Source organism: Malus sylvestris, chromosome 3, assembly GCF_916048215.2.
Source record: "Malus sylvestris chromosome 3, drMalSylv7.2, whole genome shotgun sequence".
NCBI lineage: Eukaryota > Viridiplantae > Streptophyta > Magnoliopsida > Rosales > Rosaceae > Malus > Malus sylvestris.
In genome coordinates this window covers 3,114,861-3,128,174 of record NC_062262.1, presented here as the reverse complement: position 1 = coordinate 3,128,174, position 13,314 = coordinate 3,114,861, and the positions used below count along the sequence as shown (strand labels likewise).

General features: G+C 36.2%; 1 protein-coding gene and 1 long non-coding RNA gene across 7 annotated transcripts in view; both read right to left on the bottom strand.

Annotated features, from left to right (window-relative positions):
• Window positions 1-3,031: 3,031 nt before the first annotated feature.
• Window positions 3,032-13,314, bottom strand: part of LOC126614988 (uncharacterized) — a 35,753-nt gene continuing 25,470 nt past the window's right edge. Inside the window, exons 8-9 of the mRNA XM_050282703.1 lie at window positions 3,566-3,647; window positions 3,032-3,460 (exon numbers count right to left, since the gene is read on the bottom strand). Of these exons, the coding sequence (XP_050138660.1) occupies window positions 3,138-3,460; window positions 3,566-3,647 (405 nt within the window). The 3' untranslated portion in view covers window positions 3,032-3,137. The remainder of the gene's footprint in view (window positions 3,461-3,565; window positions 3,648-13,314) is intronic.
• Window positions 3,954-12,620, bottom strand: LOC126615004 (uncharacterized). Of its 6 annotated transcripts, none has more exons than XR_007620601.1 (9): window positions 11,866-12,620; window positions 11,682-11,797; window positions 11,538-11,599; window positions 10,633-10,691; window positions 9,246-10,487; window positions 7,745-9,059; window positions 7,543-7,619; window positions 6,681-6,791; window positions 3,954-6,231 (listed from the first exon to the last, which is right to left on the bottom strand). It is a non-coding gene; the product is annotated as an uncharacterized LOC126615004 (long non-coding RNA). The 6 variants fall into 6 exon arrangements; XR_007620598.1 differs by having other exon boundaries at window positions 11,728-11,797; XR_007620599.1 differs by having other exon boundaries at window positions 6,681-6,761; window positions 11,728-11,797.

Genomic DNA, 13,314 nt, shown 5'->3' with positions numbered 1-13,314 from the left:
AATTTCTGGGCAACATTTCAACGTCCATAACTTTGTCAATACTCAACAAAATCAAGTAATTCAAAAATGGAAATCATAGTTCTCAACGAGATGAAGAGATTGGTACCTTTCACGATGGATAACTAGCCATGGTTTGACCATAAAATGCCTTGAAAGTGGTGGAGATAGCCGGAAACTGGGCAAACTTTAAATCATTGTAACTTTATAATTTCTTCACTAAATTAAACGATCCAAACATGAAAATTCATCTAATCGACGGGAGGAATCGATTTATATATGTTTTGAGTTCAAAAGATGGTTGGAAATTGTCTGAAACTGAAGGGAAACCCACCGCTTCAATGAAGGTTCTTGAAATGGCATCCGTTCACAGTATTCCAAGAAACCAAAGTTTGATTCAGGTTTCTAGGTTTGAGGAGAGTAAGAATATGGTGATTTTCAAGTCGTTAATTCGTCGGGAAGGTGGATTGGTGCTTAAGTGTCACGGGGAGGAAGTTGAAGGCGAGAGAGAGATATGTGAACTGAGAAGAGACTAACGGGAGAAAGAAGGAGAAGAGGAAAAGAAGAATCCAGAAAAATGGGGATCAATCTGTGGGTCCCATGTGGCACACAACCAATTTCACATGTTCAATTGTCAATTTACCAAAATACCCTCACTATTTAAAGGTTCGTAGAGTCTTCGTTATAACTCCAAATTACGTTCTGTTTCGCCTACGCGTTCATAGCGATGAGTATTATGAGGATACACCAAGAAAACAAGTCTTACGTGGCACGACATGGCAATCAACAAAAGTCAACGCATTTGCCTTAAAGGGCATTTTCGTAAATTCACTTATTAAAATTATAAAAAAACCGTAAAATTGGGAACGGGTCATTACAGTAGGTACATTATTTTTTACAGTAGATACATTATTTTTTTTATAAAAATTAAGCAATAGGTAAGTTATATTTGCACAAATTATAAACCCACTAACTGTGTAGTTATGCTCTGCATTCCTCCCTTTTATGCATCTTGGTTTCCCACCCTCCATTTTTTTATGTAATTATTTTAAATTGTTGATTAAATACTTTCCTTTTTTTTTTTGTCAAATACTTTTGTAGACATCGAAATTTCGGTGAAATAAATGTTGATCAATAATTAAAATTTCGACGTTCACGTGTCACATAAATTTTACACATAGCAGGTGACTCAACGAAAAATCGAGAATCATCAGAAAAGTCATCAAACAGGACACATGTCAACACCTGGCAAAAACGATTTATTTCATCTGAATAATATATTCAAAATTAGGCTTTGAAAAATTCTATAAATAGAAGTCATTTCATTCATTTTAGAAAAAATTCAGAACAAATTGAGAACCAATTCATAACCAATTCCTAACCAATTCATATTACACCAAAACGTTGAAGCTCTGAAGCTCTGAAACTCCAAAGCTCTCAAGCATCCAGGTTCCCGAAGAATCAAGAAAGCCCTCTTCGTTCTTCGTTCTTCGTTCTTCCAAGATCAAGCCCCGACGGCCCTTGGATCAACAATCATCCACCTTCAAGATCAAGCCCCGACGACCCTTTGAAGAACTTCCACTAATTCAAGATCAAGCCCCAAAGGCCCTTGAAGAACTTCCACGAATTCAAGATCAAGCCCCGACGGCCCTTGAAGAAAGTATTCATCGTTCATCATCCGTTCATCCTAAGATCAAGCCCCAATGGCCCTTTGGATAAACAACATCAACAAATCCGCACAATCATTCTTCAAGATCAAGCCCAAAAGCCCTTGAAGGTCTGTTCATTACCGTTATTCAAAATCAAGCCCAAAAGCCCTAGAAGATCCGTCAATCATTGTTCTTCAAGATCAAGCCCAAAAGCCCTTGAAGATCCGTTCATCACCGTTATTCAAGATCAAGCCTCAACGGCCCTTGAAGAAACGCTCATCCTCAAGATCAAGCCCCAACGGCTCCTTGAAGATCCGCTCAAATCCACCTTCAAGATCAAGCCCACGGCCCTTGAAGAACGTTCATCCTTAGATCAAGCCCAACGACCCTTTGGATCAATCGCACATCCACAAATCAACACCTTACGGAGATCGAATCAGAGGATCAAATTAGAGAGATATTGTAACCCAAAATCATCAAGTACAAATATTATTTTGTACACGTGTTCTTGTCTCTTTCGTTTCAGGAATTTTCGTGTTTACAACTTTGTTTTCAAAGATTAAATGATTTATAAACATATATTTGGCACCTTTATTCTTCTTTAAATGCACTACAAATTCATATCATCTTTGAATGCACTACAAATTCATATCATCTTTGAATGCACTACAAATTCATATCATACTTTTTTTTTTTGTCAAATACTTTGTTTTCTCTCTTCTTCTTCTTCCTCTCGTCTTCCTCGCTGGAATTCTAAACCCATTGACTGTGTAGCTGTGCTCTGCATTCCTCCTTTCGCTTTTTAAAAGATGACCAGCCGGTGGTTTTGTCACAACATTTTACTCTTTCGAGGGCCGAGAAGAGTTACATAAGCATTTTAGCCTCTCCTGGCCACCATCTTATGATTCACCCAACTCCAGGAATCCAACCTAGGACATATGCCGTATAGAATACGTGTCTATAATTCATCTCCAACCACTAGACCACCTATACAGTTTTAGACTACAATGATTCACTATCTGATGTGGCAAGTAATAAGTTTTTGTATGGATCCACACATGCTGAAATCAAGAAATAGAGATAGTTTAAGTGTGTTGACACCCTGATTAACCATGCATCCACACATGCTGCTATATAATCATACTTTCACCCATTTATTGGTCGAAAATTAGTATGGATCAGTACAGGTACATAATTAAAGGCAACTCATATAAATGATGGTCTCTTTGGATTACAAACTTGTTATGTTTGTGATAAAAGTGTTTCTTATAGAAGCACTTATGATCAAAAGTGTTTCGTAGTACCTGAGCAATTCCATATGGGTTAGGAAACACATGAAAAAGGCACAAGCAGAAACACAAACAAAATTTCAAAGAGGGAAGCAATTGATATAAAAATATTTCTTATGAACTTTAGATCCATGCATCTACAAGGGAAAAGAGAAAATGAAAATGATCATAATCAAGTTCAACTAATTCATGTCACACGCAATTACATTATGGAGCAAGTTGGTGGTTCTGGATATTCATGAACCAGTTCACAGTACATTGGACGAAACTGAGGAGTGCAACAGTATTGAACACAGTACATTGAACGACAATGGGGAGTGCAAGTGCAACAGTTTTGAACACAGCTTGCTGGAGGAGGTGGAGGAGGTGGAGGAGGTGGACGAGGTGGCGGCTTTACTTCTTCAACTTTGACTAGGGCGCAGCAACAGCCGAACCTTTTCCTCAATGACTTCATCAAGCAGAACGGGTCTACATCATCCCCGATCACCTCCACAAGATCTTTGTCTATCGACACTTTACTAACACATGCTTTCATTAATTATGATACTCTTTAATAACCATGCCAACTATAATTAACAATGAAATCGTTGAAAGAAAATTTGAATCATGATAATATCAAAAGGCACATACCGTGTGCAGCAGCTGCAATCTTCAAGGCCTTGGTTCTGCATTTGTCACAGTGCATTGGCACCTTCACAACGATCTTCATTTGCTGCACCATCAATTTGTACAAAAGATGTATACACAATATGATCAATTTATACATTTAATTAATGTCAGCTAATTTAAGAAAACCTTCTCGCCTTAATAATTAGTTTCAGTTGGATTAAAAGAAAAATGTATACAACTGCTACAAGATGCAAGAGTAGTAGAACATACATATATATATATATATATATATGAAAAGGCTTACCGGCGGCATTTTGGAGAGAATATTGTGTGAAATATAGAAGTTTTAAGTTTTTGGGATAGAAACCCAATGAAACAGCACCATGCTCTTATAGAGGATAGGATCCCCTTTAATATTTTTCTTGACTTGTATTACAGGTCCATGCATGCCTACCCTGTACCAATTACATGAGATCGTACCTTTCTTCTCTTTTTTTTTTAACAAAAAGTTCCCGTTCATTTTAACGAAAAACCATATTTTTTACATTAACAAGTTAATCCTAGTACTATTCATTTTATCCTTTATTTTGTCTTTATCGTTAAAACTCAAAATTTTCAAGCTTTTTTTTTATTAGTTTTCTTTTTTATTTATTATTTATAAGAAAAGTCAGATCTGAAGAGAGAGTTGTTGTACTTTTATGGGCAAAAGGAAGCGAATTATAACAAAGTACCAAATATCAATGTCGTAGGTGAAAGCTAAAACAAACAATCTCAAACTGACACAAGAGATTTACGTGGTTCGACATAAAGCCTACTCCACGGACGAATCACGGCGAGGAATTTCACTAAACAAACGGAGATTACAAAAGAGTGTTTGAACTCTCACAACCCAAATCCCACAAATTAGAAACCCTAAACCAAACAAGTAGAGAACCCAAACCTAACAGAGAAGATTCTCCCAAATTGCTCTCTAACTCACAAATTCACAAATTGACTCTCACCAAATTGCCACACGAATGAGCCACACAAAATACATTAACCCTAATGTCCTTTTTATAGTGCATAGGACTTAGGTTACAATAAGAATCCTAATAGGAAGTAAATCCAAATCCTAATCAAATAGGTAATTAACAAAATCTCTCCATCAAGGAAACCAACTAAGAAGTCAAAATCCAAACCCAAATAGGACACCAAAACCAAATAGGTAACACAAACCTAATTTATTACATCATCTTAATTTTGAGCCAAAAAGCCCAACAAGAGTGAACTGAGTAGGTTAGGTTTTCCACTATGGTGAAATTAGTTACAACAATGTAGTACTTATAAATTAATATCGCACATGAACTCGACAAGAATACGACAGTGACAAGATAAGTGAATATGACAGTGACAAGACAAGTGTATATACTCCTTTTGTTTTTTCAGTAGTCTCTAATATTTTTACTATTAAACAAGCACTTGATTTAATAATACTCTTTTTCTTACTACAAACAACAATAAAATTTTATTAACTGTATAAATCTTAGAACATCACTGTACTCGGTTTTATACCAAATTCTTCATTAACTTCAAATACTTTGTCTTAAAGTTGACAAATGTTTCAAATTCATATAACTGTTGGTACACCTAATAATTAATAAAAACATAAAATAAAAGTTGAGTGGTATAGCTACTACTGTACTAGCTAGCAACTGCATGTATGGCTGATGCCTTAACTAACTTTCGTGCAAATCATGATGCACATTACTGATGGTGAACGTTCTTTCATGTGAAACTTTTGCTCTTTCTACTTTTACCAACCATCGTTTCAAATGATTTCATTATATGTTTTCTTTGTATGTGGGGTTGATTTTTGGTTTTACCTTTTTTTTCCTCAAGGAGGTTTGGCTTTGTATTGCCTTGGAACAAAAAATAATCAAGAAAAATATAAAGGCGACACATAGACTTTTGAGTTAAAAAGACAAAATTACCCTTAAAACACATCAAGATTCCCACACATGTAACAAACAATAACTCAATCAAGGTCAAAGGTGATCAAAATGGTATTCTTTTAAAACTCTCTCATCACTCCTCATCAAATTCTCACCCACAAGATAACTCCCAATTATTCTTTTCAAATTGGGATTAATTGATTAATTACCAAATTAATTGTAAGATATTATCTCACATAATATCTTACAATCAATCCCACACATCAACCATATGTGACCGGTCCCAAATTTCCTAATAGGGTCGGCCACACCTCCATATATAGCCCCTCATTTTCTCAAACAACCTGAATCTAATTCTCTTTTGAAATTCTCCAGATTTCTCCAAATACTTTCTCCCTCAAATTCTAACTTTGACATCGGAAGTTCTTCGGCCAAAGGTCCCCCATTCATCATGGGCGCGTGACGCTCTTGACCTTAACCTAAAGTGTTAATTGTTTTGCAGGTGCATTTTCGTCCAAGAAAAAAAAGGCAGAAATTTGGATCCACACCCTTGTTTGTATTTCTGTTTTTATTTTAATAAGATTAAGGGAATGAGAACACTATCATCCCTTAAAAAAATATACATATACTAGCTAGCAACTGAACTTCAAGAAAATTAATCAAAACATTTTGAAGAACACTATTCGACCACTGAAAAGTTATCCACATGCCGTACACTCTGAAGCACCCCACGTAGCTATAATTAATCCACTTGATCTATACACCATAACGATAACGAAATTTAGTATTACTGGAGACAATTATATTTTGATATCCAGAATTTGAACGCATACTAATATATAGTCAACTTCCAGAGTTTCATCCAATCTGCATTAGCTAATACTAGAAAAAATGCCCGCGCATTGCTGCGGAACTTGAATGCACAAACCTTAACTACATGAATAAGACACATTTAACCTTAAAAAAAATCAACATAATCATGCACAAACAAAAAGGATAGAGCTAGGAAATTATAAAAAGCATTGTAACCGTAGATCCAGAAAATTATGAAAATTCATCCAGTCAAGAGACAATATAATAGTTGTGGAAAAGTGAGTATGCAAGTAAGAATCCAAGATATACTTGATTTGCAATTCCATTATGATACAAAAATTGATACAAAAATCTGAAATGAACATGAGATCTACAAAGGTTTTACAACTTACCAATAAACGATGCCGGAAGAAGGCGCAAATATGGCCCCATAAATCTCAGGTATGTGTATAATACACGGATTTGTTTTGCGTCTAAGTAAATCTTTTAAGATTGTCAGCTGGCTAAAATATATTGGAAAATAATGAAAAGAAAGCACCTTTGGTTGGTTAACTATTATAAACTATGGAAATTAGTATGAAAGTACCAAACTATATCCCAATTAAAACAAAACGCTTGCTTGACCAAGTTTAATAAACCAACATAGATGAATTGATCTATCATTATTGTTTGTCACATATTTGTAGCTTCATCTTCCATCTTTTCTTTACTTTCTCAATTTCTCTCACACTACAACCTCATTCATCATTCAATAAATTCATATTTCAGTTAAAGACAAATGGCGCCTTATTGACTCTAATAATCACTAACTAACTAAGCTTAAATGCCATTGTTTTGCTCAAATTAAATCAATTGTACCCCTCTCTTCCCCCATTTTCCGTGCAATTCACCACCTAAACAGTGCAATAAAAAACCAAAAGAAGGGACTTTACACACATATATTATTCCATCTCTCAAATTTACACCACGGATGCATGCATGAACCTCAATTAATCCCTTACTGCGAGTGAAATTTCCATTTTTAACCACTAAATCAGAATAACCACCGCCGGGTAAGCAAACATGAGCTACTTCCATAAAAAAATAAATTAAAGACATAAACTTCACATAGCTAGAACCTAACAACTAGCATATAAATCTAAAACAAAAACCAGGCTCTAACGTATGTATTTCCACAGATGCATGTATAAAGCTGTACATACACACATGTATAATTGTGTAAGCACAAAGGATTTGGGAAAGTTTTCAACACACCTGTGTATTGCAGCAGCAAGTCGAAATGCTCGCTTTCGTCCATTTTTCAGACCGCGTTTTGCACTGTTTGCATTCACCTATAGCATTTAAAATTTTCAGTCAGAGAGCAAGAAGAAACGTAATAAAATGCTCAAAAGGGTAAACCCCAGCCAGCAATAGAGTATATATTGAATGCTAAATGGCAGTTAGGAGTTAAAGGTACCTTAAAAACACATTTCCGAAACGCATACATCCCTTCTTTTCATTCCACTAAACCCTAGACTTTCAACACCAAAATCCTCAAATAGTACCAGAATTTTGCAATGTGCAGGGAATATAATAATAATAAAAACTTAAACCACAATCAAGCATCATCTATCCAAAACAAAAGGAGAACCCAAACCACAAACAACATTACTATAATCAATTTACCAAACCACCAAATCTTACAATTTTAACAAATACTATAGCATCAATTGATTTAACCCCATACAAACCTAATTTCTAGCCTTGCATCTACGAACAGAATGAGTACAATCTTCATAGCTTGTGTCATTAGCAAATAGCAACAGGGGAAGTTACAATTGATGAATAATATTTCAGTTATACAAAGTTTAAAGATGAGTTGTAAGATCATATTGTTAAACACATTTGTCAGCAGAACCTTTATTTAAGAACAAGTACACTCTTTAACACATGAAATCATGTATATATATTATATTAGTTTATATGCATGTGTGCATACAACATATATACTTGCACAGTTTGCATTTGATTGAAATCGCAAGAACCTTTTGCCTCGACTGCCAATGAAGAAGAAAAAAAATAGTCAATGATTAAAAGAGAAATGGACTTTCGTGATGATTCATCAACAATCATTAAGGCAGCCAATTATATTTGTAAAACGGAAGAATAATGCAAATAAAAATCTTGAGTCTAATCTAAAAAAAAATGAATTATGCTTATGACTTCCCACTGAAAATGTGTCATGCCTGAACGACTGAGCTTATAATCCTAATAGAACAGCAGCAGGGAAAATGGACTCAAAACAAAAATTAACGACAATATTGAGTTGATGAATCTATTTAAGCACAACAGTTTAGGCATTCACCAGTGGTCCGACTTGAACAGCGTCTCATAAGCTATGGATGTCCATGAAAAGGGGGTGAGCACACCTAAGTTTCTATAGTACAAACACCAATCCAACAACTATATTCCATATATTCTCAACCCCAACTTTCAGTACAAAACCAAATTAATTACATCAGTCAGCATCATGAAATAGTCAGTGCAAAATATTTGATAAAAATGAATAGGCTAAGTATGAGAAAACTTCACTACCATTAATTCAAAACAGTTATTTAAAAGGAAATTCAAAATAAAAAACAAAAGAACTCGCCTGGCAAATCCTTCTTGGATCTTCCACTCTTCCTGAATTCTCTTTGCCAGACACAATCATCGGAGCTTGGGAGCCGAATCCTTCGTTCGGAACTGTCACGGAAGTGACCGACTATCAGGAACACGTCATCTTCAAGCGGCTGTGGGCAAAGCAAGGTTGAGATAAACAACAAAGAACCACAAAGATTTGATCTTTATTAATGTAGTGAAAAACCCAATTCATATAAAACAACAGTTTCCACCACCATATTCATTTCAGCAGCATGCACAGAAATTGCATATAAAAGAAATTAAAAAAATTGAAGAAACAGAGGTATGAACAATACCAAACCCAGGCCCACCGCGTCCTGCGCTGCTACTGCGCAGTGTAATCTGCTTCTTTGAGACCATTTGTTCCATAAAATTTGACGCTTTTGAGCTCCAATTTGAGCAAACACTTCCAGAGCTTGAAGGGGTGTGTTGAGAAAAATGTGTTTAGAAAGCAGGGAAGAAAGTGCCACAAGCTAAAACCCCACTAATCATTTTTTTCTTCAGATTCTCAAATTCTGTCACTTTGCCGTTGTTTCTCCCCTTTTCTTGTCAGCTCTCAACAAAACAAATATCTTCTGAGTTCTCTTTCTCTCTCTGCAATTCCCACGCCCAGCTCCCTCTCATCTGTCTCTGCCATCCCCCTCTCCCTCACAATCTCACCGAGTCAAAACCCCTAGCTCCCATCTCTCTCCAATCTGTCAGTCCCTCTGTCCTCCTCCCCCAACAATGCTCTGACCGAAGCAACAGGCACAGTTATCTCTCCCCGAGTCAAAAGTCACATCCCTCCTTTCTCTTCCTCTCACCAAATCCCTATCTCTCTCCCTCCCTCCCTCTTCTCTCTCTGCTCGCTCGCTCTCTCTCCTGACGGCATGGTCTCACCAAGTCCTACTGCAGCTCAGAATACTTCTCCTCAATCACTCCAAATTGCTAATTGGGTTACACTCCGAAGCCCACATTTTCTACACAATCTAAATCTAACTCTCACTAAGCCACAAACACACAATTCGACATCTCACAAACATTGAAATATAACCATTTCACGTCAGCAATGCAAGATCCATAAACCAAGACGAATTACAATAAAACAAAATTGAAAAGAAAGCAAGAATTTACCACCAATGTAAACAAACCTCAGCAACCATGTGTATTAGACATTTAACCAAATCTCATATAACAAAATTAGTAACTCCCTGTTCACTGACTCAGAGTCCACTGCACTCATATTCATTGTCTAAAATATATAAAATGTGGTAACAAAAATGATGCCTTTCAATATAGAGAATGTTAGGCAACCAATGATATAAGATCCAAAAAGTTCCCAACTCTAGCACCTTTATGTGACCAAAAAACTTTACCAAGTGAGCACTGAAGCAGGCCACTATACATCTACTCATAGTTGACTGAGTTATCACTGTTTCAAACAAAGAAGAAAGGAAGAAGGATATTCAGTTGCAGTCAACCATTAGAGACTCACCTGAGAAATCCAAAGAGCCGCTTCCTTCTTTCTCCTTTGAGGTGAAGATTTTATGAATAAAAGACTGAAATGAAAGGGTAAACACAAAATCCAATTAATTAACAAAATCTGATAAAAAAAACACCATTCTGTTTGCCGAAAGATCCTTTTTTTTTATCCACAAAATAGACCAGAAGAAGAACTTGGAAACAAAAATAAGAAAAAGGAACCTTCTTTTTCACATCTTGATTGCTGACAGTCATTTCCGAAACTGCAACTTTTTCATCAACTTTTTCATGAATTGGACAAAATAAATTATAGATTAAAAACAAAGGACATCGTGAGAATATTGGTAAAATACTGAGATTGAACAAACGAATACAATTCCCAGAGAATAAGAATCTAGTTACCTACATCCAAAAAATAGCATCAAAGACAAACACCCAAATGCAATTCAGTTTCAGATGACTGAAAAAATAGAACATAAATTACCAGAACTTGGTGATGGATTACAATGAGACAGTTAAGGTTCCAAGGTCTTTGCTTTCTTGAATCAATCAATTATTTTTCAAAACAATCTAAGGTCCACATAAACTTCCATGCTTCTATAGTTTAGAGCTAACTTCTTCTTCTTAAGCCTTTTCCCATCATGTGGGGTCGGCTAACTTCGAATTACGAAATCTATTTTATTTTTTCAGTTTACATGTGTGTGAAAATCTAAATTCCAACTCATACGATCATAACTGCATAAGAGATAACAAAATTGATTTCCCGAATTCATCAAACATTGAGAATTCATAACAAAAATGTGGGAAACAACATCAACCTCCACTACACCATTCAAACTCCTAGTCTTTAAATTAAAAACCAGAAAGCAAATAATTGTACTAAAAATTAAGTAAATTCGGTATAAATTCAAATCAACTAAACAAAAATCAATAGAGCTACCAATCAAAACAGCAATTCTGTAACTACATATAATGTTTATAGTGCTATGCAAAACTCATATTTGAATGAAGGCCTTTACTATTGAATTGAAAGATGGCTGTTCTTTTTTTTTTTTTTTTTTTTAATGAGGCCGATCTCACCAATCAAAATTACAGTGCTATGCAAAACTAATATTTGTAATCTATACCAGCTCTAGCCTGCCTCGACCCGTTGGATTTGAAAGGAAAATAGGCAATATAGTAATTTGCCCTGCAAAATCATACAAAAAAATCCATGAGCATGTTGGACAAATCAGAGTTATATGGATGCGCAAATACACAGAGACCACAACCAGATCCATCAGAAGCATGATATGAATCGGAATCGGAGTGCTTTACTTCGTGAGGTTTGATTTGTAGATGATTGGAGCTGGGTTTGCTGACCAAAATCACAATTTCGAATCTGAAGCTGCATGATATGAATAGAGTTTGTAAACCTAATCCTAAAGCACAAAAGATTTGAAAACGACTCCTCACCTTTTCAATCAGCTGAGGCTGTCATGGGCTTCAAATCTCAGTCATTCTGTGCAACCATGGCCTTTGTCCTCAATCTCAGGCCTTCCTGCCTCTGCGCGCTCTCTCTTTCTTTCTTTCTCTCCTCTCATGTGTCCTTCTCTCTGGTAGCCGGCCTCAGGAGTGCAGGTAGTAAGAGTGATGCCACCACTCAATCTCCTCTCTCTCTCTCTCTCTCTCTCCCTTGAATCGTACACCCCTGTGACTCTGTCTACCTGCAAGCCGTATGCCTTCCCCTCACCCAATCCCTATCTCTCTCTCTTCCTTTGTCCCTCCCCCTTTCTCATCCTCATCTCTGCAAGCCGCATGCCTTCCCCTCACCAAATCCCTCTCTCTCCCTCCTGCTCTCTCTCCTGACGGCATGGTCTCACCGAGTCCCTCTGCAGATCACAGAAAGAAAGGAAATGAAAGTCTCCCTAACCCACCCAATCCGTTCGAAACCCTACAGACTAAAGCGACCATCGCACCCCGACCTTTCCACGATTATCAACACGCGGCATCAAGATCACCCGTAGCTCCCATCTCTCTCCAATCTGTCCGTCCCTCTGTGCCCCTCCTCTCCTCTCGCCACAGCCACAGCCACAGCCACAGCCACAGCCACAGCCACAACCAGCTGTCTCCTCTCTCCAATTTGTCAGCCCTTATGTCCCCATCCCCTCTTTCTCCCCGAGTCAAACCTGAGATGCAGCCCAAAGGCTACAAATCGGGCTTGAAGCCTGAGGGGTTTTTTTTGTAAATAAAGATAAAGATGGGTAAAAGCATTCGAGTGGCAATATTGTAAATAAACTGAAATGTGGTCCAAAACACTATTCACATGAATAGTGCCAATTTCCCTCCTACTTTAGACTAAAGTAATATAATAATTTCTAGGGTTTTTTAGAGATAGACCTTTGAAACTTTTATTTTCCAAACAAAATCCTATCTAATATTAAATATTCAAATAACACCCAAATTTCGAATAGACTACCATGTAGACAAATATGTAGCCAATTATTCCAACATATTTACAACTTATGTCACAAAGCTCTAATCTTGTCAATGAATATAATTACTCACCCTAATTATGATCACCAATTAAACCCATATGAAAATATACCTTTCTTGTATCATAAATACTATAAACACAAATATATATATATATATATATATTAATTTACCTATATTAATAAAAATTAATCATTAGGCAAATTATATTGTAGGTACATTATTTTGTATAGTAGATACATTATTTTATAAAAATTAAACAATAGGTAAATTAAATTTTATAGTGTAGGTGACACACCCCGACCCGGTATGTCCACTAGGACTCCGAATCGAGTTGTGCTGGCCGACACCTGGAAGGTGACGAAGCCATAAAATGTAGTGATGTGAAAAATGTGAATAAATTTAAACCTAAAAGTAGCTAAATACAAG